General features: G+C 39.8%; 1 protein-coding gene across 2 annotated transcripts in view; it reads left to right on the top strand.

The window, feature by feature from the left end:
* The window catches only part of DOCK10 (dedicator of cytokinesis 10), a 144159-nt gene that overhangs the window by 104093 nt on the left and 18016 nt on the right, over positions 1-22050 (top strand). For both annotated transcript variants that reach the window (XM_054515907.1, XM_054515908.1), the window contains exons 24-44: positions 902-1020; positions 3730-3799; positions 5544-5657; positions 6742-6813; positions 7207-7353; positions 8390-8473; positions 11075-11171; positions 11780-11824; positions 12275-12450; positions 12577-12693; positions 13635-13746; positions 14456-14577; positions 14663-14777; positions 14944-15010; positions 15745-15792; positions 16439-16540; positions 17408-17532; positions 17904-18016; positions 18760-18897; positions 20416-20598; positions 21149-21259. In XM_054515907.1, coding sequence (XP_054371882.1) covers positions 902-1020; positions 3730-3799; positions 5544-5657; positions 6742-6813; positions 7207-7353; positions 8390-8473; positions 11075-11171; positions 11780-11824; positions 12275-12450; positions 12577-12693; positions 13635-13746; positions 14456-14577; positions 14663-14777; positions 14944-15010; positions 15745-15792; positions 16439-16540; positions 17408-17532; positions 17904-18016; positions 18760-18897; positions 20416-20598; positions 21149-21259 — 2277 coding nt within the window. The remainder of the gene's footprint in view (positions 1-901; positions 1021-3729; positions 3800-5543; positions 5658-6741; positions 6814-7206; positions 7354-8389; positions 8474-11074; positions 11172-11779; positions 11825-12274; positions 12451-12576; positions 12694-13634; positions 13747-14455; positions 14578-14662; positions 14778-14943; positions 15011-15744; positions 15793-16438; positions 16541-17407; positions 17533-17903; positions 18017-18759; positions 18898-20415; positions 20599-21148; positions 21260-22050) is intronic.

Genomic DNA, 22050 nt, shown 5'->3' with positions numbered 1-22050 from the left:
TAGAGGTTATACCTCTTCAGACTGAGGTTTAATTAATTTTTGGAAAGCCATTAAGCATAATGGGCAAAGTTTAGGAATCCATAAAAGCTTTAAAACTTGCTAGTCAGTAAGCTGGTTGTCTAAACCACCAGAATTGCACCATTCTTTATCTGCTGTTTCTAGTTTACCTTCTGAAAATATTCCATTGAATTTATTAGAAAACAGAGACAGTGTTGTATGCAACAAGGAATTAACTATGCAATATGACCATAGTAAATAAGCTTCCCTAGGATATTTTGCTTTTATTTTTGAATTGTTAGTACTTTGTTAGAAGTTCTGGAATTATTTGGACATACCCGAAATAAAACCATAGGAGAAATTCAAAGGAATATGTTTTTTTTTTTTATTAAAAGCTCAGTGCCTTCCTTGGTTAGAGAAGATAATAAAATGTCAGGATAGCATGTTAATATTCATTTTTACCACCGTGCTTTTAACAGAAGTGTTTTAGCCACCACATGTTGAATTTATCAGATCTCTGCATCAAAAAAAAGAGATAAGATACTATACATTTTCTAGTAAAAATCCTAGAAAATGCATATTTTGGAAAGAGTTGACTTCTTTTATTGCCCTCAGATAGTATCCTTAGTGAAATATAAAAATTGGTTTTGGTTTCTCTCCTTTTTTTTCTTGCCCTTAAGTCAGTATAGCACAAGATACTGGAATTCTGAAATTTGGACAATACCTACAGTTGTGTTGATGGTCATATTTAAAATAAGCCTCATGGGGAGCCAGTTCTGTACTTGGTTGCCCTGTTTTCCTGCTGCTGTTACCAGTGGCTGCTCTGCATTTTACCTGCTGGCGCCTGCCAGCTCTCATTGCTTACACTGAAAGTCTCTCACTTTCCTTCTTACCTCCCTTGCAGAATTTGTTGAGGATTGAGAAGATCCATGTGATTATGAATTTTCTTCCTGTAGTCCTGAACCAACTCTTCTGGGTTTTGGTGCAAAACAGTGATGATGAAGTTGCAACAGCTGTGACCAGGTATCTGGATAACTCGTGTGGGATGTACAGAATTCACTCAGGAGCACAAATGCAGATGTTAGTCCAGTTATTGCTGCTCATTTAGACTTCAGTAGGTGGGAATGCTGCTTCCCCCCAGAACTGGGCTCTGCAAATAGCACATGGAAGTGTTGGGATCATGTGGCTGGAAATTATTGACCATGGTGGGGATGTCTGATTGCCCTGAGGCAATCCCAGGGGAAGGTCTCATTCCTGAGCAGCTAAGAGTTTCCTGACAAAGCTGGGTTTCAACTTTGGCTTCTACTTGGTTCAGAGGATGTGGAGTTCAGCACGGGGAGAGCTCAGCATCTTGTGCATCCAGTGCAGATGGAACCAGGTCACACCCTTCAGGGGCATTTTTTAATTAGAATATATCAGCAATAACTGAAAAGCAATAGAAGCATTTTCCAGAGAGCAGGCAAACAACTGCAATGATTTGCTGAGTCTCTCACCCCTCACATAATGAAATTGTCTTTATTGATGCTGTTAATCAGGGCAGCAGGAAAAAAATATTGGCAAGATTATTATTATTGGTCTCTGCAGGAGGGCAGAAAGTTGTGTTGCATTTACTTGTGTCCATAGTGATGTTTTTGTTGTCCTTCCTCCAGCAGCTAAACATGGGGACTACAATACTCCTACTAGGAAAAAATTACCAGTGTCCTCTGCAACCCGTTAGACTGATCTGCTGTCAGTGTTCTTCCTTTCCTTCCACAGGCTGTGCTTCAGAATTCATTCCTGAAGAATGATTATTTAGGGGAACTTAAAGGAACAAGGAAGCAGAGTTCTCCATCTTAGCCTTGGAAAGCAAGAGTTTCAATCTGCTTTATCAAAGGATCATTTTTCAGGGCAAAGTCCAGTTTTACCACAGCTGGGTACTATGGTTAAAAGATCCTTTCCTCATAAGTGTGTGGGATTTCATCACTGCACACTGTTTTTAAAGGGAGAGAGGCCAGCAGACCTTTGTTGGGGACACCTTTGTGGCCAGCAAATCAACTGATGTTAAGTCTAGAGAAAATGATGAATTGTGTCCTAGGGTAGAATTTCAGCATCAGTTAACTGGCTGGGAAGATGCTGCAGAAGAAGCAGCTGTTTAAAATACAGGTTTAATGATTAGATGGGAAAATGGAAGGATATTATTTTTTGCCATGCTTCAAATTTTGACTATACGCACACCTGGCCCAAAAAAAAAGGAAAATAAGAAGGATCCTCAGTGTTTTTCTTGCATGTGTGGTGTCTTGTCTTTTGTGCTGGCAGAGCTGATGCCAATGGGAATATGCATGTCTGCTGTGTGTCATTCATTGATGTGTCCTATATATACACACTGTGTTTTGCTCTGAATAGCTTGAAGCAGCTTGTGTTGAGCTTTCTGAAAGCAACAACAACAGAATGAGAGCATGGATTGGCTTATGTGTTGTGGAGGAAACATTATTCCTTTCATGCTCATGCTTATTTACTTGTCTAGGGGCCCAGTCATGTCATCATTTCTCTGTCACATTTTTGCCAGAACTCATTTCAGTTTCAAATCATAATGAAGGTTAAAAAATCAGAATGCCCACAAATAATTGCCATTGCTTTTGTGTTTTGCTACAAGTTTTGCTTCTCCTGCTAAAAGCAAGAAATGAGATAAATTAAAAATACTTAAGGGACTTAGAAAGCTTTTGGATCCAATAATAAGAATTGCCAGAAGTCATTCAAATCACCAAGACAGTCAAAAGGAGCACTTGTATGTGGGCCATATTATTAATCTATTTTAGTCATACTGTTACTATGCCTAACCCTGAATTCTTTAACATAAAAATAAGATTATAAAATTGCAGAGTCTTTTTTAAATTAAGTATCCTTAAAAAATGAGCTCCCAATAATCAAAAGGAAAGGATATGGTCAAGTTGAAGACTTCTTGCCTAGATTTGTGTTTTCTGGAACAGGATGATCTCAAACAAGGATGGTTTGAGATACAAATTGAAGAGAAAACTTTGCTGCCATTCTCACTTTCAGACAGTTAAATTCACAGTTTCCTGCTGTTTGTAGGAGCTCAGGTTTTGAGCGTGAGCTCAGTTTTTGAGCTTGGTGTGAGCCAAGCAATTTTCTTCTCTGTGGCTGATCCCCAAGCTTGTCTGTGGTGTCTTCACTTGTCTGTGCTGGGTGCAGTGCTGAGATGAGTGCAGGGACAGGAGCAGCCAGTGCTGCAGAGGGACCTGCTCAGGCTGCAGCCCAGCCCTGGGCTTGTCTTTGAGCAGCTGTGCCAGCATGAGCAGAGTATCAGGGGATTTGCACAGTTACAAAGGGCTGAGAGAACTTAGCAAGTAGCATTCCTGGAGAAAGGTGCTCTTGCCTCTCTGTTTCATTAAAATATTCTAGTTTTTGTTATCCCTACGTATCCAAGACCTGCGTAAAGTTCAGTTAGTTAATGTTTTCTCTTGTTGTGGTGACAGTACAATTATTATCCTTAACACTGGGTGCAATATTAAGCAAATGCATATATAACAGCACAGTCCAAGCAGTGGAAAGCCCAAGAAATGACTGACTTTTCCCAGTGGACAGATTTTGCACATGTTATTCATCATTTGGATCATATCCCTCATGCACTGTTTCAGATGAGCTTACAAGAACAGTACAATGTGAGTATCAAGAAGACTTCCTCTGCCTTATGACAAAAAGTAGCTCAATTTTTGTTCTGCTTTTATCTTCCAGAGTCCTTACCAACATTGTTGCCAAGTGCCATGAAGAACAACTAGACAACTGCATCAATTCTTACGTGACGGTACGGCCGGTGTTGAAATGTTCATGTTTTTGTGGAGAGATGGGTTGAGTTTGGTGGTTTTGTGGGTTTTTTTTCCTGTTTACTCTTAGTTCTACTTGTTTGTAGCTTTTTCTGCATTTGCATCATAATTTTCTACCACTGAGAGACTCTGGTTAAGAGACTTTAAAACTCTTCTGTTGAGGGCAAGCAGCTGCTCAGGTCTCTGCTGCTGCTGCAGCTTTTTTTTTTCCCATAGAACACCAAGCTGAGCAAGCAGAGAAGGGAGAAGCTGCAGTGCTTTCAGCTGATAACCAGAACTTATATTTTAGAGCCAAAACCTCGTGCAAATGTACTACCACTGAGCTTTTAGGAGGGTAGGGTGTCAGTCTTTGAAATGATGCTAAAGCAAGTATTTCCCACTGTGCAGGGTTTGAGAGAAGGGAAGGGGCAGTTAACATGAAAGATTGTGAAACTTCAACTCTACAGGTACCAGTAGAGACATTTGATGCTGCTTGCAGTCTGTATGAATGTATGTGTTCACAGGTCATGCACCTCAGCCTCTCAGTAGTTCAATTTTAGTCTCAAGTACCCCAGTTTAAGCACAGAAGAATTCTGCTGAGGTCCAGCAGAGCTCTTCAGGCTCCAAAATAAATAAACTATGTAACATGTAAATGAAGTTAATTAAATGGGTATTAAAACTTCTTCTACTCAATACCTTTTCAAAATTGCAGTAGATATCTACTACATGACCAGCTAATAATGTTTGAAATTTCAGGTGATCGTTAAGTTACACCATAAGTCCACTTGGTCTGTTTTCTCATTTCCAGCAGCAGTCAAAACTCAGTAACTGGTAATCTCTTTGTTTTCCATCTGTAAGGAAACAAATGCCTACTTTACAAATGCTGTTTTGGGAGTAAGTCGAGAATCGTGACTCACAATGCAGCAATAATGTGAAATTACACTGACTTAAATAACTGGACCCAGAAGTGCCAAACTGCACAGGGAGAAGCTTATGGCATCTGCTGTGGAAACAAAGCTGAATATTAATAATGTGTTTTCAAGAAATATTTGTTTCTTTTGCCAACCTGGTTGTATTGAAAAGATTTTTAATCTCAACTGATTCCCTCTCAGAGCTCTTTAGGGAAGGTGCAGTGGTACCAAACTATTAGCTTAAATTGTTGAGTCATGGTAGGTTTATGAGTTCCTAGCAACTTGGTAGGTAAATTCCTCCCCTGGGGGCTCAGTTTTTACAAGGAGTATAATTTTGCCCATCAGTCAGCTGCAGTGGGTGCTCTACACCCTTCAGGATGAGGGGTTGTTACCAACTCTGAGTAGCTGTTGCCACTGGAGGGAAGGAGCAGGTGAGAGGTGACCTGGACTAGGTGTGTGGAAAACCCTCCACTCTTCCTCTGCTTGCCTTTCCTTTCCTTCCCAGGTGGAATGGCTTGAAAGGCAGTTTGAAGGTATCAGGATCCTATAATCTATTGAGAATTAAATGATAGCTCTGATTTTAAGCAGAATTTCCTCTTGATTCACATTAAGCTGAAATCAGCAGGATGCTGTGTTCAAAACTGAGGTTCTGTAGGATTGCGCCATTACTTCCAGGGAAATTAAACTTTATGTGAATGGATTGTTTGCTCAAGATCTTTTGGCAGCAAAGATTGTCAGCTGTTAGTGGTACACAAATGATTTATCATCTCCTACTGAGGCTTTTTTGTATTTGTTTTAATGCACATTTGAATTTTTTCATTTTTTCTTTTTCCAGTATGTGTTCAGGACCAAATCATTTGATGAAAGAACTGTCCATGAGGAGCTATCCAGGAATGTGACTGGGCTGCTGAAGTCAAATGAACAAGTAACTGTGAAACAGGTCTTAAAGGTGAATGATAGCTTGAATTAGCACATTTGTAGTTTTACTACTGGTTTTCTGCCTGAAACTCACTTATCTCTTTCTCCTCTTCCTTTTCCCTGTATGACCTTTGTCCAAATCATGTCCTGCAGTGATTCCACAGTCAGAATGAGCAGAGCTGCTCCAGGTTCTCAGCATAACACGTATCTCAGGACGCTGTGGTTTGCATAATAAAATTCTTCCTGTCTGTTGCAGCTCAGTCAGAACCTGAGATCTAATTCTTACACAGTATGATGTGGGTAATTGCTTTTAAGATACTCTGTTTTAATTTTTAACTTGGAAGATGCAAGGAAAATATTGATCTGTATGAAATTCATACATCTGTAAGGTCTGTCCCTGAGCCTCTGGGTTATAATACAGGAGCTGCCCAGGACTTCCAGAGACAAAAAATGTGTTCACCTGTTTAAAATGAACCAGTTCTGATTTTCTTTATTGACCCACTAGCAAAAATAGTCTGAAAAAAGCATAAAACCTGTAGAAATGGTGGGCCAGCCACAAAAAAGTGCCTGTGGTTGGGTTTATTGTGGGGAGGTATGGGGTTTTTTTCAATGTATAAGCTTTTGGAGTGTATTTGTTTCACATATATCCTGAGACATTAATCTGTATCATACTTATTCACCATTTCAAATGGTATTTGAAGAACCACTCTGTTCAAGTACCATCTTATTCTGTGCCAAATTACCAAATATCTGCTGGAACTCACAGGGTGCGTTATTCTCTGAGGTTCTCTGCATCACACCTTTCTGCCAGTCCCTGCAAGCAAACCATGAAGACAGTGCTCAGTAGGAATGGGAGTTTGTAGGAGTGCTGTTTGGAGGCTCCTTATTGCAAAAAGCCACAGTGACAAAATGCCTGAGATGGCTTCACCTCTTTTAAGGACACGATCCAGTGTTAGTCAAATACATGGCACTTAGATTTTTAAATTTATTTGTCACGTAGTGTTTAACGCTGTGCATTACCAAGACATGCAATCCATCTGTAAGGAATGGTGATGCATCATAAGGTGTTTATCAGGTAATCATTATTCATGCTCTCATTTCCTTCTTTTGAACAGCATTCCTGGTTCTTCTTTGCAGTCATCTTAAAATCAATGGCACAGCACTTGGTTGATACAAACAAAATAAAGGTAAGTTTATATACAAAATCTCTTAGGGAAAATATAAAATGCAGAATCCTGGCAAATACACTTGAATGTACTTGAACCTAGCTGCTTGGCTGGCCAATAAAATAAATCCTGTGATACTTGGTAAAATATTTAGTTGACCTACAAAAACATTATCTTACCTGCTAGGCTCAAACCTGTTCTTGATTGTACAAAGACAGGTTGAGGACATATTTCCCATTTGCCTATGGACCAGACTCTTCTGTTTGGGGTTTGTGCTCAGAATAGATTCATGGAACTCTAGGAATATTTTTCTTCTATATAGAATGACCAGTGGTTTATTGTCTTTATTCTTGGCCAGAATGTTTGATGTGCAACATCATGCACTCTTCAGTTGACGATCTATTCCCTGCTTAGGTTTCTCGGACTCGGAGGTTTCCAGAATCATTTCAAACTGAGCTGGACACACTTGTGATGATTTTAGCAGACCATGTTGTTTGGAAGTACAAAGATGCTCTTGAGGAAACCAGGAATGCAAACTACAGCACTGCCAGATTTCTCAAGGTGAGGTGTTCTGGCATTACAGCACGTGCACTTACTTCCCCATGTTTAATACAAACTCCAGACCAGTCCAGTCTAGTCAAAGGGAGTAAAACCAATTCTGAGTGGAGATGGCTCAATTTCCAATTTCAGTGGTGACTGTTCAGTTTTCTATGGCCTTTGGTCTTTGAGGATGCAAAAGCTTCATGTAAATCTGCTCTAAAGCAATTTTAATTCATTTCTGTCTATGCTCTTAAAGAGTCAAAGTTTTGCAGATTCTTACCTTATATTCAAATGGGTTAAACATTTGGTAAGGAATGTGAGTTAGACTTAAGTTGATGCTCTTTTGTCAAATGCTGTAATTCTGAATGACTGTGGGTGGATTAACTGTTCCTAATCAAGGAACCATGTTTGAATGTGTGTAGCAGAAGGCTTTGCTAGTTTTGCAGAGTTCAGGAACTGCAGAGAAGGAGGGAATTCAAGATTGCATTCTCTACCTGTAGGCTGAGTCTGCAAGGAAAAGGTGTCAGTAACTGCAGAACCAAGGCCCTCAAACCTTCACACCTGCTGACAATATTTAGCCCCAGCAGTCAGGAAGAGCTGTGTTCTCACCAGGAAGCAATGTAGTGTCACACTCTGTCCCAGAGAGAGAGCACAGCTCAGACCATGAGCATTGGGGCTGGGTTGGTTCCTCCCCAGTCCCTGCCCTGTCACTGAGGGGATGCTCAGCTCAGCTGCCTCCTCCAGTGGGGGATGCAGTGCTGCCCCACAGGAGTGGCTGCACCAGAGAAGCTTTCTCCAGTGCTCTGTACATTGTGGTGGTTGCTTTAGGCTGGAGACACAGTGAAAATAAAGTTTGATTAATTCATTATTACTGAAAACAAATATAAAAATCAAGGGAGACTCACCAGGTCCCTGATGTTCCTTGACCTGCCTAATGCTTATCTCATCTGTACACATGATTCCAGTGTGCAGGTGACAAAATTGATCAGCCTGGTAACTGAGGCCATGTACTGGGTTTTTTCTATAAAATAGTAATTCTTTTTTCCCCCTTTCTTAGCGCTGTTTTACATTTATGGATCGTGGATTTGTGTTCAGGATGGTCAACAACTATATAAGTATGTTTGGGGTTGGAGATAGCAAGGTATGGCTCTGATTTATTTGTTTGTGTCTGTTTTTCTAGAGTGACTGACTAGCAGAATGTATTTTATATTGAAACTATTTATGATTCCATGACTTCCCCGTGCTCAGAACTCAAGTCAGTGAAAACATTTAGAGTAAATATGGATTAAAACCTCCTGGGTTTAATATCCATGTGCCCCCTTCTCTGGGAGTAAATAGCCATGTTCAAACAACTACTCAGTGAGACCTGCATAAGCAGACTCTGCACAGACTGCTCAGACCAAAAAATCCAAAAGACTGAATTTAAGCTTTAATTTTTTGAAAGTACATCTGTCTATAAATATCATAAGCAGTAATTTTCTTTGAGGAGAATAAAGTAAGAGCATATTAAAAAGTTATCATTGTGTAAACTCAAGTGAGCTTGTAACATCTTTGCTTTGTGTGAATGCCATGGTCTTACCTCATTGATGATGCAAGAAGGTAAATCTAATCCAAATTAGTTTGTGCTGGCTATGAGTAAAATTCCCTGCAGCCTGAATTTCTTCTGTAATACCTGCACTAGTCACTGATACAGTTTGAACAATAAATCTCAAACAGCAGGAGGTCCCCGAATTATTCAGCATGACTCCTTTGCTCTTCATCCATCAGGATGAGTCACAGGCGTTTTCTCTTCCATGCCAGAGTTTGAGCATATATTTAGTAACACAGTGTAGTCAAGATATAAACTTTGAATGATTCATCTTTCCTCAGAAAGCTCACAAAGCTTTTGTCCATTAGCTTTTTATAATTCTTTACTGGTAATATGTGCATTTGTAGCTGAAGATTGAGATTACTCCAGGTCTGCTTTGCTTTTTGCTAAAACCAACTTCATTCTGAACTCAGGTCTTTCCCTTAATCTCTGGAACAGCTGTAGAATGGAGTCTCTCAGTTATTAATGTCATAGCCTGAAGTCTGAAATTCTGTAAATAATATTATGCAATCTGAAAACTGTTTCCACATTTCAGACTTCCCTAAATACATTCAGCCACAAAAACAGATGTTTAATTAAAAAAGACCATTAATGGTCACTAGAAAAGCCTAAGGTTAATCAGTGTGTAGAGCAGTACTTAGCACCTTCTTGGCAGTAAGTGTGTGAACATTGCCAGCATCCCTCCAGACCCATCTGCCAGTGTGTGGAAGCAGATTCACTGTGGAGCTGTGACAGATGTGCAGCTGGAGCAGCTTTGTGCCACTTGGAAACAATAGTCACAAAATAAAATCAGAGATTTCTGAACTCAAGGAGAGAGAAGCCTTGCATCATTTTAATTTCAGTCCAATGCCTAAGCTGTAGTCAGTCTTCTGAATGTGCTGGAAGATTTCTTTTTCTGTGTTTTTTGCCTCTTTAACTTGATTATTTATGTATCAAAAGAAGATACTGCAATCTGACCTGTCTTTTCAGAAAATTTAAGTGTATATTGTTGCCTGAATATTTTGTGGGTGTATCAGTCTGTAGCAGTGTAGTTTCAATATATTGTAATTCTGGATGAAGCAGCATGATTTCTGTTCCAGGGAAATGTCCCTTATGGTATTCCATATTGTGACATTTAAATATTGTTTTGAGAAACATGTATTTAAAAGTTGAAATACCTCATTAGAAATCAGTTCATTGCTGTGCTCCCTCAAAATGTCACAGTTCCTCTTGGGGAACACATTTCAGATGCTTCACTTCTTTATTTGCCATTAGCATGTCCAGCTAACATGCTGTTTTCCTGAAGAGATACTACAGGGCAATGAACAATATATTTTTAGGAGAAAATATTTTAGGAGAAAATTCCCTACCATCCCCTACTTGGTAGACTCAGAAAAGTGCATTTCCTGGGTATCCAAGCCTGTTGGTGGCAGCAGAAATGCTACAATTTAATTTTAGTGCAAATTAAAAGACTTTTACAAGTGCTTTCTAGTGTTAGGGCATTCAGAGTAACCCTGCTGCTGAATGACTACCTGGCCACTGAGAACAGTGAGGTGAGATGATGGAAATAAAAATGTGTTGCTGGAAATGGTGCATTGTCCTTATAGCTCAATATCACATCATTACAGAAGGAATGATAAATTCTCAAGGTAGGTGCAAGGCTCCAGAAATTATCTGGATGGCTTCTTTAAAGGGAGATATTAAATAAATAATACCAAAACTATATATTAGCCAAATCCCTTGAGGTGGAACTCATTGGCATCAACAGAGGAAGTTTTTGCTACTGAAGCTCTGGGTGTGACATGTGTGGCTGAAACTTTATTTTAAAAAAAAGTCATAACAGCTATGATGGTTCAAAATGTCTGTGGACTGGAGAAGATACCTCACTATGATTCAATGCTAGGGTATATGTCATCAAAAGACCCAGTGTAGCTTCATCTTCAATGAAAAATCATAGTTTAAAAATCCAAAAAGCTTCTTTGTCTGAGATAAATTCTTTTGATAACAGAGATGAAAACCACATGTTTACAGTTTGTGCAGCTTGGCATAGCAAGCTCTGAGGTTTCATTGTTGGATTTGAGTGTGATGTTTGAGGTAGAGATAAGTAGTGAAGCTCTGTCTCACCATTTTCCCTGTTTTAATGTGAACTGAACCATTGCTTGTTGTGATTTTCAGACTTTGCACCAGTTCAAATTTGACTTTCTCCAAGAAGTCTGTCACCATGAGCACTTCATCCCTCTGTGCCTGCCCATAAGGTCTTCAAACATACCTGGTAAGGCCCCCTCAGGGGAATTCTGTGCCACAGTGAATTGTTGGGAGGTTCAAAGAGCAGGTAATAAATAACTCTCCCAGAGCCATGTCTGTGCATCAGGCTCAGAAGCCCCCAACAGCTTTTCAGGTGTGGTACTTAAGCAGTGTGATAAAAATAACATTTCAGTTAAAAATAAAAATAATAAATTTTCAGTTAAAAATAAAATTTTACTATGCCTGCCTGTAAATAAATGCAACCTCTGGCAGCTCAGGGGGTGGGAGGTGGAAGCTTCTTACTGAAAGTTTTATCTGGAATTTTTGTGATGACTGAGTTACTAAATCAGTAAAGCTACTGCCATAGCCTTGGGAGGTGGTAAACTAGGAGAGGATTTCAACAGGTACAGCAGGAAGGGAGAGAAACAAAAAATGATCTCTTGTCTCCTTTTTACCTCAGTTTTCAGCATCAAAAAACGAGTTCAGTTTTGACACTCAGGGCTTTCTTTTTGAAAGTAGAAGCTGTTTAGTTCAAATTGGAGTCAAATTTTTTAAAAAGCAAGCAATTTTTTTTTTTTACTAATAATTAAAAACTGCATTTTTTTGCCCATTTTCTTATGTTTATGAAAAATGAAGACACTGTGACGCCTTCAGAATCAGCACAGGAATATCGAACATCAGGTATGAGCAATATGACTGAATCAGTGAGCAAAATTTTACTTTGACCACTGCATTGTGGCAAATCTTAGACAAAAGTTATTTCTCATTTTCAGAAGTGGAATTGCTCTCAACCTCTGTGTTCTAGAACTCTTCTAGCTTAGGATGTGGGAACAACAATTTGGACTTTGTGCCTCCAAGAAGTCAATAGTCTAATGAGCAAACAGCTGAGATTCTCATGTGGGAATCATCTCATGTATATAAATCATCTTTTATTATTAAATAGTAAAAACTGCATGATTTTGGGAGATAATTATATTGGATTCATTTATTCTGAGAAATGAAGGGGCAAAATGAGGCAGTCAGGCCAGGAACTCAAGGTTTAACAATGGAACATTCGGAAAGTGAAGGGGATGGGCAGGATGTATGTAACCTATATATTAATTTAAACACTCCTGTCCATTCTGCCCCAAGACATTCCAGAGTACACACTGACCAATGAATTCTGCCGTAAGCATTTCCTGATTGGAGTCCTGCTGAGGGAGGTTGGCTTTGCCTTGCAAGAGGACCAGGACATCAGGCACTTGGCCTTGGCCGTGCTGAAAAACCTGATGGCCAAGCACTCGTTCGATGACCGATACGCTGAGCCGGTAAAGAAACTGCCTGTCTTTCCTCACTGCTTGCTCATGCAGCACCTAAACATCCATGGAACTTCCTTAGCCACTGCTATCTATTTATTGCTTTCTTGAGGATTATGTTGTGTCTTTTATTTTCAGGCAAAACAAGCACAAATAGCAAACCTGTATATGCCGCTCTATGGAATGCTTTTGGACAATATGCCGAGGATTTACATGAAAGATATGTTCCTCTTCAATATCAATACTTCCAATCAGGTAATCCATGTGGTTTTCTTGGAGCACTGAAATGATCAAAGTGAGCCAGTGTGATCCAGTGGGAAGAGCTCCAATTTTATGCTGGTCACCAGTTAGGTAGCAGAATACAGTTCTGAAATTGCTGATATATTTGAATCAGCAAAGTTTAATTTGGGAGGTCTCAATTTGCAGAGCACCTGCAAAACCCTGGGAGCCTGTACTGTCGTGAAACAGAATGGGGGTCTGGAACAGAGCCAGGACACTGCTGTCCCAGGGCTGGAATTTCAGGGTTAGCGATTTGGTGCCCCAGACAATGTGCCCAATGTGCCACAGGCTGGGGTCTGAGGATGTGTCCTCAGGCAGGAGGCTGGGACACAGTGGTGTAAAGTAAACCTCCCATTGCCCATGGAGTCTTCGCAGGATTGCTTTGTGCCAAAGATGGTGCAACTGAGGGACCATAAGCTATACCAGGAGGCAGAGGGAATGCTTACAAGTAACTGAAGGAGGGAAGGGGTACAGAAACATCATAAAACAGCTTTAAACTGCACATCTGGAGAATATGTTTTTTTCACAGAAGATATGTTATAACCATACTGCTTAAAAAACTAGAAGCAGATTTCTGCAGAGGTATTGTGTCTTTCAATCCTTCCAGCAAATGAAATTCCATTTCATTTGAGCATTGCTAATGGCAATTAATGTTGCTTTCCCAGTGCTGTGTTAATGCTTCAGAAACAAACACTAGTTAGACTTGACCAGTCCTTTACAGCTTCACTGTGAGAGAGCCTCATATTGCAGGAAACTGCTCAGCACACCTTGATCCTTCAAGGCTGTCATGTCAAAATAACTGGCAGTAGGTTCTCAAACTCAGAGTCTTAGAAAAGCCTCCTGGGTGTGCTGTCATTATCCAAGTTATGGATAATGATATGGAGTACTGGAGCTGGTTCTGTTTCTTTCAAATACAGGGATCCAGGGATGACCTGAGCACGGCTGGTGGGTTTCAGAGCCAGACAGCAATGAAACATGCAAACTCTGTGGACACCTCCTTCTCCAAAGATGTTCTGAACTCTATTGCAGGTACAAATGGCAGATTGAACAGACGCATAGGCAGATTTGTGTGTATCTGAATCCATTGTGCTTTCTGCTTAGAATTCATGGAGGAATTCTCTTTATACCATATCCAGGGAAACATGGTGTGCAATGTTTCTCTTCCCTTTGGGTGTCTTTGGATTGACTTTCTCTTGTGAAGCTGTTCTACTTCCACTGCTTCACTTACCCTCCTGCTTTGGAATGATGCCAGTATTCAGGCTCTAAGAAATCCCTTTGCCTGAGTTCATTCTTGTAGTCTCTGCCTGAGTTAAAAATAGTTTCAAGATTTCAGCTGAAAACTCCTGATGTCTCATGGAGGCAAATATTCATAGTTTGTCCATGCTTAACAGAAGAGTAGAAACGCAACTTATTTTATTCGCTACCTCCAACCCTATTTCAAAATTCAAGGAAATGAATTCAGGCATCTTTCCACTGATTTTTCTGTCCTTAGGACAGTTCTTACAGAATGCAACAGGCCATTTTAATGCCAAGAAAAATGGCAAACTGAATCGTTGTACTTCAACTTGTTGCATGTTTTCAGTACTAAACATACCCATCAATAGCTTTGCTATTGGAAGTTCAAAGCACTTGTCTCAATCCAGCATGTGACACATTTTAAGTTCTCCATTTTTTTTTGTTGGTTTTTGTATCCATAAATGTTTTAGTTTAGCATGTTTGCTGTGACTTTCATTTACAGCCTTTTCATCAATAGCTATCTCTGCAGCAAACCATGCTGACTCCAGAGCTTCCTTAGCAAGTCTTGAATCTAACCCAAGTACCAATGAAAAAAACAGTGAGAGAACTGACACGTGTGAAAAGGTACATGTGCAAATGTTGGGAACGCTTGCTCGAGGTGGGAGTCCATCACTGTGCTTAATGAGGCCCTTTGCTGTCACCTCAACAGATCATGAGACCTTTGTCTTTGATTGGGTCAACTCTTCGTTTTGACAAGCTGGATCAAGCTGAAACTAGAAGCCTTCTTATGTGCTTCCTTCACATCATGAAAACCATTTCAGAAGGTAAAAACTGTGCATTCACTATTTAATTTATGCTGCTGTAAAATACTGTGAGTACTGAATCCAAGTGAGCATTAAATTAGAATAATTATCAGTGTATTTTACAGGCTTTGGGCTAAGTTTAATTCCCTGAAATGGATACATAATATATTTTAATATCTCCCCTTAGATGCACTGATTTCCTACTGGTTGCGAGCACCCTTCTCAGAAATAACAGACTTTTTCAGCATTTTAGAGTAAGTTTACTTTGTGGTTGTTTGATGTTTGTGTTGAATATTCTAAAGTGCTGGCTGCAAACAGTTCCTCTTTGGGTTTGTCCACCTATTGAAATAGTCTGAGATAGCTCTTGTATCTTAAATTATTTTGCTATAGTCTTCCAAAGTCATAAAGAGACATTATTAATAAGATACATATCCTCCAGTATGTTGTAATTACCGTGAACAAGGGTCATAATGCTTTGGGTCTTCCTCCTAAAAGAGATTTTCATATTAGTTTCCCCTTTGGTGTTGAGATTCTGTCCTTCCTTTGATAAAAATATTTAGCTCCTCAAAACTTCCCAGCCATAAGGAAAGTCCTATAATGTAGGATGACCTGCTTTTCACATGCCCAGGGAGGTTTGCTCAGTGCAATCTATGCATGACTGCAGAATCCAGCAGGTAGCTGGTTTTGGAATTTCCTCACCATCTTGTAGTTGAAATGTGAATTATTTACCTTCAGCTGGTGATGCAGCAATGCTTTTGCAGCTGGGTTTTTGCCTTGCCGTCTCACCAGGCAGAAATCTTCAACTGTACACAAAGAGAACAGGGGTGTGCAAAGTGCTGCCACACCTCGTGTGTCCCTAGGGTGGGAGTTGCTGCATTCTGTTATTTTTGCTTACTAGCAGGTGCCTGTGCCATAGGTCTCATTGAGGCATTTTTTTCATAAGTACAAAGCCATTAATAGGCATAAAATGTGTTGTTTTATCTTTCAGGGTTTGTCTGCAAAACTTCAGATATCTAGGAAAACGCAATATTGTCAGGTAATTCTGTATTACAGACTCTGTGTTGCAGTATTTAAATATTGCAGCATTTATTAGACTTAAATGAGATTAGCAGTGTATCCATCAATTTTCTCTTGAAAGAATTTCTTTGTGAAACTGAAGCCTATGTATGCTTCATTTTTTCTTTTATGCAAATGATGTTGTTGTGATGTTCTGCATATCTGAGTAAATATCTGCTATAAAGGATGAATTGCATGATGTGATAACCATTATTGCATTTATAACCCAAAATACTGGGGCCGTTCTTGACCACATTTCTGTGCATATGCCAAACAAGGGAACTTTGAACACTGTGTTTCCATCCATGTCATGGAAAGATTAGTTTTAATGGGCATAGATAATTGTTTCACAGCAATAAAAAAAATCTCCTGCCTCCCTGACATCATGTTCAGCTGTGAAATGTGGAATGCACGCTTTGTCTCAGCTCATGTTTCATTTTTAATTTTATAGCACTGCTGTGAACTTGTCTATATGTCATGCACTGTCAAAATTAAAGGTCACCAGATGAACTAGTTCTTGCTCCACACCAGGTTTAGTCAGGCCTGCATTCACTCTTCAGGGACATGGCAAAATCAATGTCAGGTTTCATAACAGATCAACACTTATTTTCTCTTTCTCTTAACAGGAAAATTGCGGCTGCTTTTAAGTTTGTCCAGGCCACCCAGAATAATGGAACTCTGAAAGGTTCAAACTCCTCTGGCCAGGCATCAGGGCTGCTCTCACAATGGTAATGGTGCATTGAATTCCTAACTCTGTAAACCCCCAGCCTGGGCTCTCATCCTCCAGCCCTCATACTCTGTCATTGACTGAAAAGAGATTGACAAAATATGTAACAAATTTCAGAGGCCCCAGAGCTTTAAACTGCAAAAAAGCTGAGTCTCTCTGGCTTGACTTACAAGCTGTTGGTTCGTGTTGTGTTCAGGGAGTAATTCTGTCCTAGAGTAATTTTAATCATGTAAATTCATGAAATTACATTTTTAAAAGAAGTAGCAGGAAGTGTATTTTAAAATAATTTACCTGAATTTTGAGATGTTAAGTCCTCCTGAATTCTACACTAGTTACAAATATAAAATATAAAATCCTTTCAAAACTTAATAATCATTGGTATTTTAGTTCTAAGCTTCTCATTATAAATTAATGATGTGTTTGTCAGCATCAAAGAGGATTAAAACACATGAATATGCACACATGTATTTTTACTGTCATTGTCAGTTTATCATCATTTCTTTCACCTCATAGAAGCTGTATTATTTCTTTCTTGAACAGGATATGTTTTTCTTATATTTTGAGTTAACAGAACTTACCTCAGTTTTTCTTCACCTGAAGACAGTTTTATAAACATCAGCCTGAAAAAGCTAATGCTTTTTTTTTCAGTGCTTAATGGAAGTTTTGTCCCCTGTGATTTCAAGAAATCACAGCACGTTTGTTTTGTCCACCTCACTGACTTCCTTCATCTTTGTTTCTCTGAAGAATTTTGCTTCATTTTGTTTAATTAGCCATTGAGAAGCATTGCATGGAACTGACATGGAAAATTCTGAATAGGCACAGTAGTTTATTCTTTTTTTCTGATCTTAATGATACCTTTCAATTGCAGGATGCATTCTACTTCAAGTCACGATGGCCACAAGCACCACAGATCTCAAACATTGCCAATAATCCGGGGCAAAAATCCATTTTCTAACCCCAAACTCTTGCAGATGATTGACAGTAGCACTGCAAGTAAGTACAGAAATTATTTACTTCCCTCTGGAATGCTGTGGGATTTAGATAAGGCCTTTTCTTGACCAGAGGCTCTTAAAATTATGAGATTGGAGTCATCTATCCACTTCCCAGTCAGGTTTCTTCCCTCCTTTGGGGATGAACTGAAACAGAGGATGTACTCTCTTCACTGGTGCAGCTGGTGAGAGTTGACTCAAATTTCTTCTTCTTTCATCTCATATGAGCAGTTTTCTTCAAAATACCACTTTGGTTAAAAGTGCAGTTAGGACCCCATCTCTGCTGTGATGAGACTTAAGGACGAGATTGCAGAATTAATCATCCTTAATGACACTCAGAAGATTGTTTTTAATCTTTCTTTTCTTATGCTGCAGGCACCTCCAACGAAACAGACATTGTACAGTATGTAGACACAGAGGCAAACATTGCTACAGAAGTTTCCCTCATAATCCTTGACCTGTTGTGTCTTTACACTCTGAATCACCAGGTATGTTTTGCTGGTTTTCTTTCCTGCTTGAACTGGTGGGATATGGGGTGAAAGGAAGGCCTGGGGGGAGCAGGCACACAGAAAATCTGAAATGTCCGACAGCAGAATAGGGAATTAAGATATGCCAGGCCTCAGTGAAGGTCTTTTAGAAGGAAATTGGTTCATAGTACCCAAACTGAATAGAAAGAGGTGGAAGAAAAACATCCTACATATCCAGGGCTATGTACAACCCTGCTCTTGGAAGCGTCTTGCATCTAGTATTACATCACCTTTTCTGAACCATGCTTATCTCACTAGATTTCAATGATTTTCAACAACAGATTTTCAACCTGCTTATTATCTCTGTCTCTGCAAGTCAGCAGGTGAATCCTCTGCCTCCTTGAAAATTGCTCAGATTGCTTCAGCAAGCCCAGATGACTTGCTGAAGGTCTCAGAGCCACAATACAGCAAACAGCTCCTTTTGCATTTTAGTGCTCCCTCTCTGTCAGCCTAACCCTTAAATAGAGTGTATGCAATCCATGAGTAGTACAGGCATAGCAAATCCATGAGTAGTACAGGAATAGCAATTGCTTTTCTCGAAAAACTGCCAGAGTCTGCAGCAGGCTGGGAAAGCATCATCTGCAGAAATTTTACCTTGAAAACAGCATCTCTCTAGGAGCACTCCGAGGTAAGTCCAGCAGATCCTTCTCCTGTTTATTCACTTCAATAACCACAATGTCCTGTCTTGTCTGTGAACTTTTCAGAGGCAGCTCCAGCAATCTGACTGCCAGAATGTGTTGATGAGGAAGGTCTTTGACACACACATGCTCTTTTTGCAAATCAACCAGTCAGCAGCAGCTCTCAAACACGTCTTTGCTGCTCTCCGGCTGTTTGTGGGCAAGGTAACTCTGGGTTTATTCATGCCTGGCAATATGTTACAGCAAGTACAGCTTGGGGGCAATTGGACACTTGGCAAAAGTTCTGAACTTACTCTATTAATACTTATTCCTGACAAAGATAGTCTGATTTATTGCTGATTAAATGAAAGAAGTTCATAATGTCTCAAAAAACAGTTCTATTCTGAAATTGAAAAATTTGCTAAGAGGGTGAAAGTTTTAATGTAAGTAGATGAGTAATGTCCAGCTCTGTGGTTTATCCATTGCCTTTCCTGCTTTTGCCACCTATGGAGGAAAGCTTGAAACCCTAGAGGTCTGTGGTCCTTGTGGCAGATACCTGGTTTCCAGAATCCACCAGTGAATGGTTACTGCTGTCCCCAGAGGAACCAGCAGGAGAGTATTCCAGACACTTCACCAAAAGTTCATCCACACTAATACAGTTCTACAAATACCTGGTTTTAAACACAGGAAATTGTATGGATATGTGTCAAACTGTTTCTTTGCTTGCCTTGCATTTGTGTAAATTGGCATGGTCAATTAGGCACTTGATGCTAGCTGCAAAGGCTGCACAATTTCCAAGTCTCAGAGCTAGATGAGATCCTCTGGAAACCAACCAGAATGTACCACTCACATAACAGTTGCTCTGGGGAAGTGACAATAAGCAAGGCTGGCCTTGGTTCCTAAGTGTTTCTATGAAACACAAGAGTGTAGCTGAGTTTACAGCATGGGGCCTCCCTCTGGTTGTTGTCTCAGGGGAAAGAAGAGGAAATCATGCTTCTCCCAGTAGTGCAGCTGGAGCACATGGGGGAAATATGAAGTAAACCATCCACAGACAGCTTTAAATGACATCCCAGAGAGCTGGGAATAGAAGAATTCTATGCAATGGGGAAAATGAATAAGTCTCCAGAATTGCCCTTCTCGTTTATCCTGTAGCTTTTGGGATTGCATTCTCCCTTCATGGTTCTGTGGGAGCAGGGATCTGTTGTGTTTCCTGCAGCAGAACCCCTCAGGCAGTAATTAAGATCTATAGCCCATGTGTGCATTTCTACCTCTCCTCCCTCACTCTGTTACATTCACCCTGCTGGCAACAGTGGGTATGATTTGAAGAACCCTCCTCTGTTGTCTCCTGCTCTTCAAACCCTTGACCTTTGGAAGTTCACTAACCTTGCTACTCAAAGTATTTTCCTTCTGCTGAACAGCTTTTTACCTGTGCAAAACTCCCCCTGCTTTTCCTGGCTAGCTGTTGTGCATTCCTGGCAGATTCCTTGCTGCTTCTGGGCTTGCTGTGTGCCAGCTGCTCTCTGGGCTTCCTAGAGGCCAGTTTGATGGCATACAGTGTTTGTAGGAAAATCTGAGTATTGTTCTGAATTAATCTTAATTTGAATGTGGGATTATGCTTTGTTTAAACCCTGGTATGAATAACTGTGGGAGAGTTACTGAAAGGTTAAAAAAATTGTTAATTCAGAGTAACTGCACCAAGACCTGAGAATAGAAATGAACATGTTCACACATTTTTTTCAATAGTTCCCATCAGCATTCTTCCAAGGACAAGCAGATCTTTGTGGTTCCCTCTGCTATGAAATCCTGAAGTGCTGTAACCATAGGTCACGTTCAACTCAGACAGAAGCATCTGCTCTTCTTTATTTTTTCATGAGGAAGAACTTTGAATTTAACAAGCAGAAATCAATAGTCAGGTCCCATCTACAGGTAAGTGAAGTGTGAGATCAATATTTAACTGATGTGCATTAGTTTTTATCTTTTTTTTTATATACATTGAAGCAAGGCAATCCTTTTGCAGTCCTCAGACAGGCAGTTCTCTGTGGCAGCTTGATTTTCCTGCCAAGTCTGAAGTTGGACTGGATTCTCTGCTGTTCTTGGGCTGCTCAGCTCTGCTCCAGGGAGAGACAGCAGCTGTGAATGTATCTGCATTGCCAGATTAATGGCTATTCTTGACTCACGTGTTGCTTGCAGCAGTTGGAGCACAGCTGATGAAGGAACTAAACAGAATCTGACAGTACAGGAACAGACATGTAAAGTCCAGTAATAACATATTTACACTGCAAATGTGAGCAGCTACAAAACTTTGAAAGATTACTCACAGTCTCTGTCTTTGTACATGTTACCTTTATAGGAGAGGTATGAAATTACACTGTATGAAATTACAAGTACATCAAGTCATACTAAAACAGGGGTTAAAAACTCTTCTGAAACTCTTGATTTCTTTGCTAATTGCATCCTGTGCTTGCTCCCTGTGCAGCTCATCAAGGCGGTGAGCCAGCTGATAGCGGATGCCGGGATTGGCGGATCTCGATTTCAGCATTCGCTCGCAATTATAAATAATTTTGCTAATGGAGACAAGCAGATGAAAGTAAGAAACATTTTTTGTCAATCGCTACCTCTTGCAAAAGGTCAACAATTTCACAGGAGCAAGTGTTTCAGTAAATAAAATTGTTGGTTCTATTAGCCAGCGATTTATGCATTCATAGTGTGCCTTTCTCAGGCAATCTGAAGTTCATGAACGTGTTTGTGACTCAGAAGCTTAATAAGTGAAAATAATATTTAAACAAACATATTTTTATTTGAAAATTGTATTATTTGTTATTTATTGCTTATTTTGTTAATTTGCCTCATGTCAGAGGTCATGCATTGGGACTAATGGAACACAATTGCAGTTAACAAGCAATTTTTAGTCTACAATTGCTCCCTTTCCTCTGTTCAGTAAATGTGTAGCAAAAACAGGCACAACAGTTGGGTTTTGTAAGACCTTGCTAGCTCACTGAAGGCGTACTTGGCTCTTAAACAAGTTACCACTGCTATTATAGTTATTGTCTATACAAAAATTGTTGAAAAAATATTCTGGTTTTTAATTTTTACAATTCTTGTCCAAACACATGTCAATGTGCATTTTCAGTTTTATACTTTGGAGGTGTTGTTCTTCTGAAGGTGACTTTAGGATATCTCCACTGAGATTATTATTAAAGTTAGCATATCAAATTGGTAGCTAGTTAGCAGAAGTAATTCAGTGTGTTATCTGATAAGATGTCATTACAATTCTATTTGTTTTTGAAGTCCAGCTTTGATTTCACAGCACTGCAGTCAGTCACACTGCTTCTGTGACTTGCTTATCTCTGTGTGACATAGAGGAGGGAGTACTCAATT

The sequence above is a fragment of the Molothrus ater genome, chromosome 10 (genome assembly GCF_012460135.2).
Source record: "Molothrus ater isolate BHLD 08-10-18 breed brown headed cowbird chromosome 10, BPBGC_Mater_1.1, whole genome shotgun sequence".
NCBI classification, from domain to species: Eukaryota; Metazoa; Chordata; class Aves; order Passeriformes; family Icteridae; genus Molothrus; species Molothrus ater.
The sequence above is the reverse complement of the archived record's forward strand: the minus strand, read 5'-3'. Positions and strand labels throughout refer to the sequence as shown.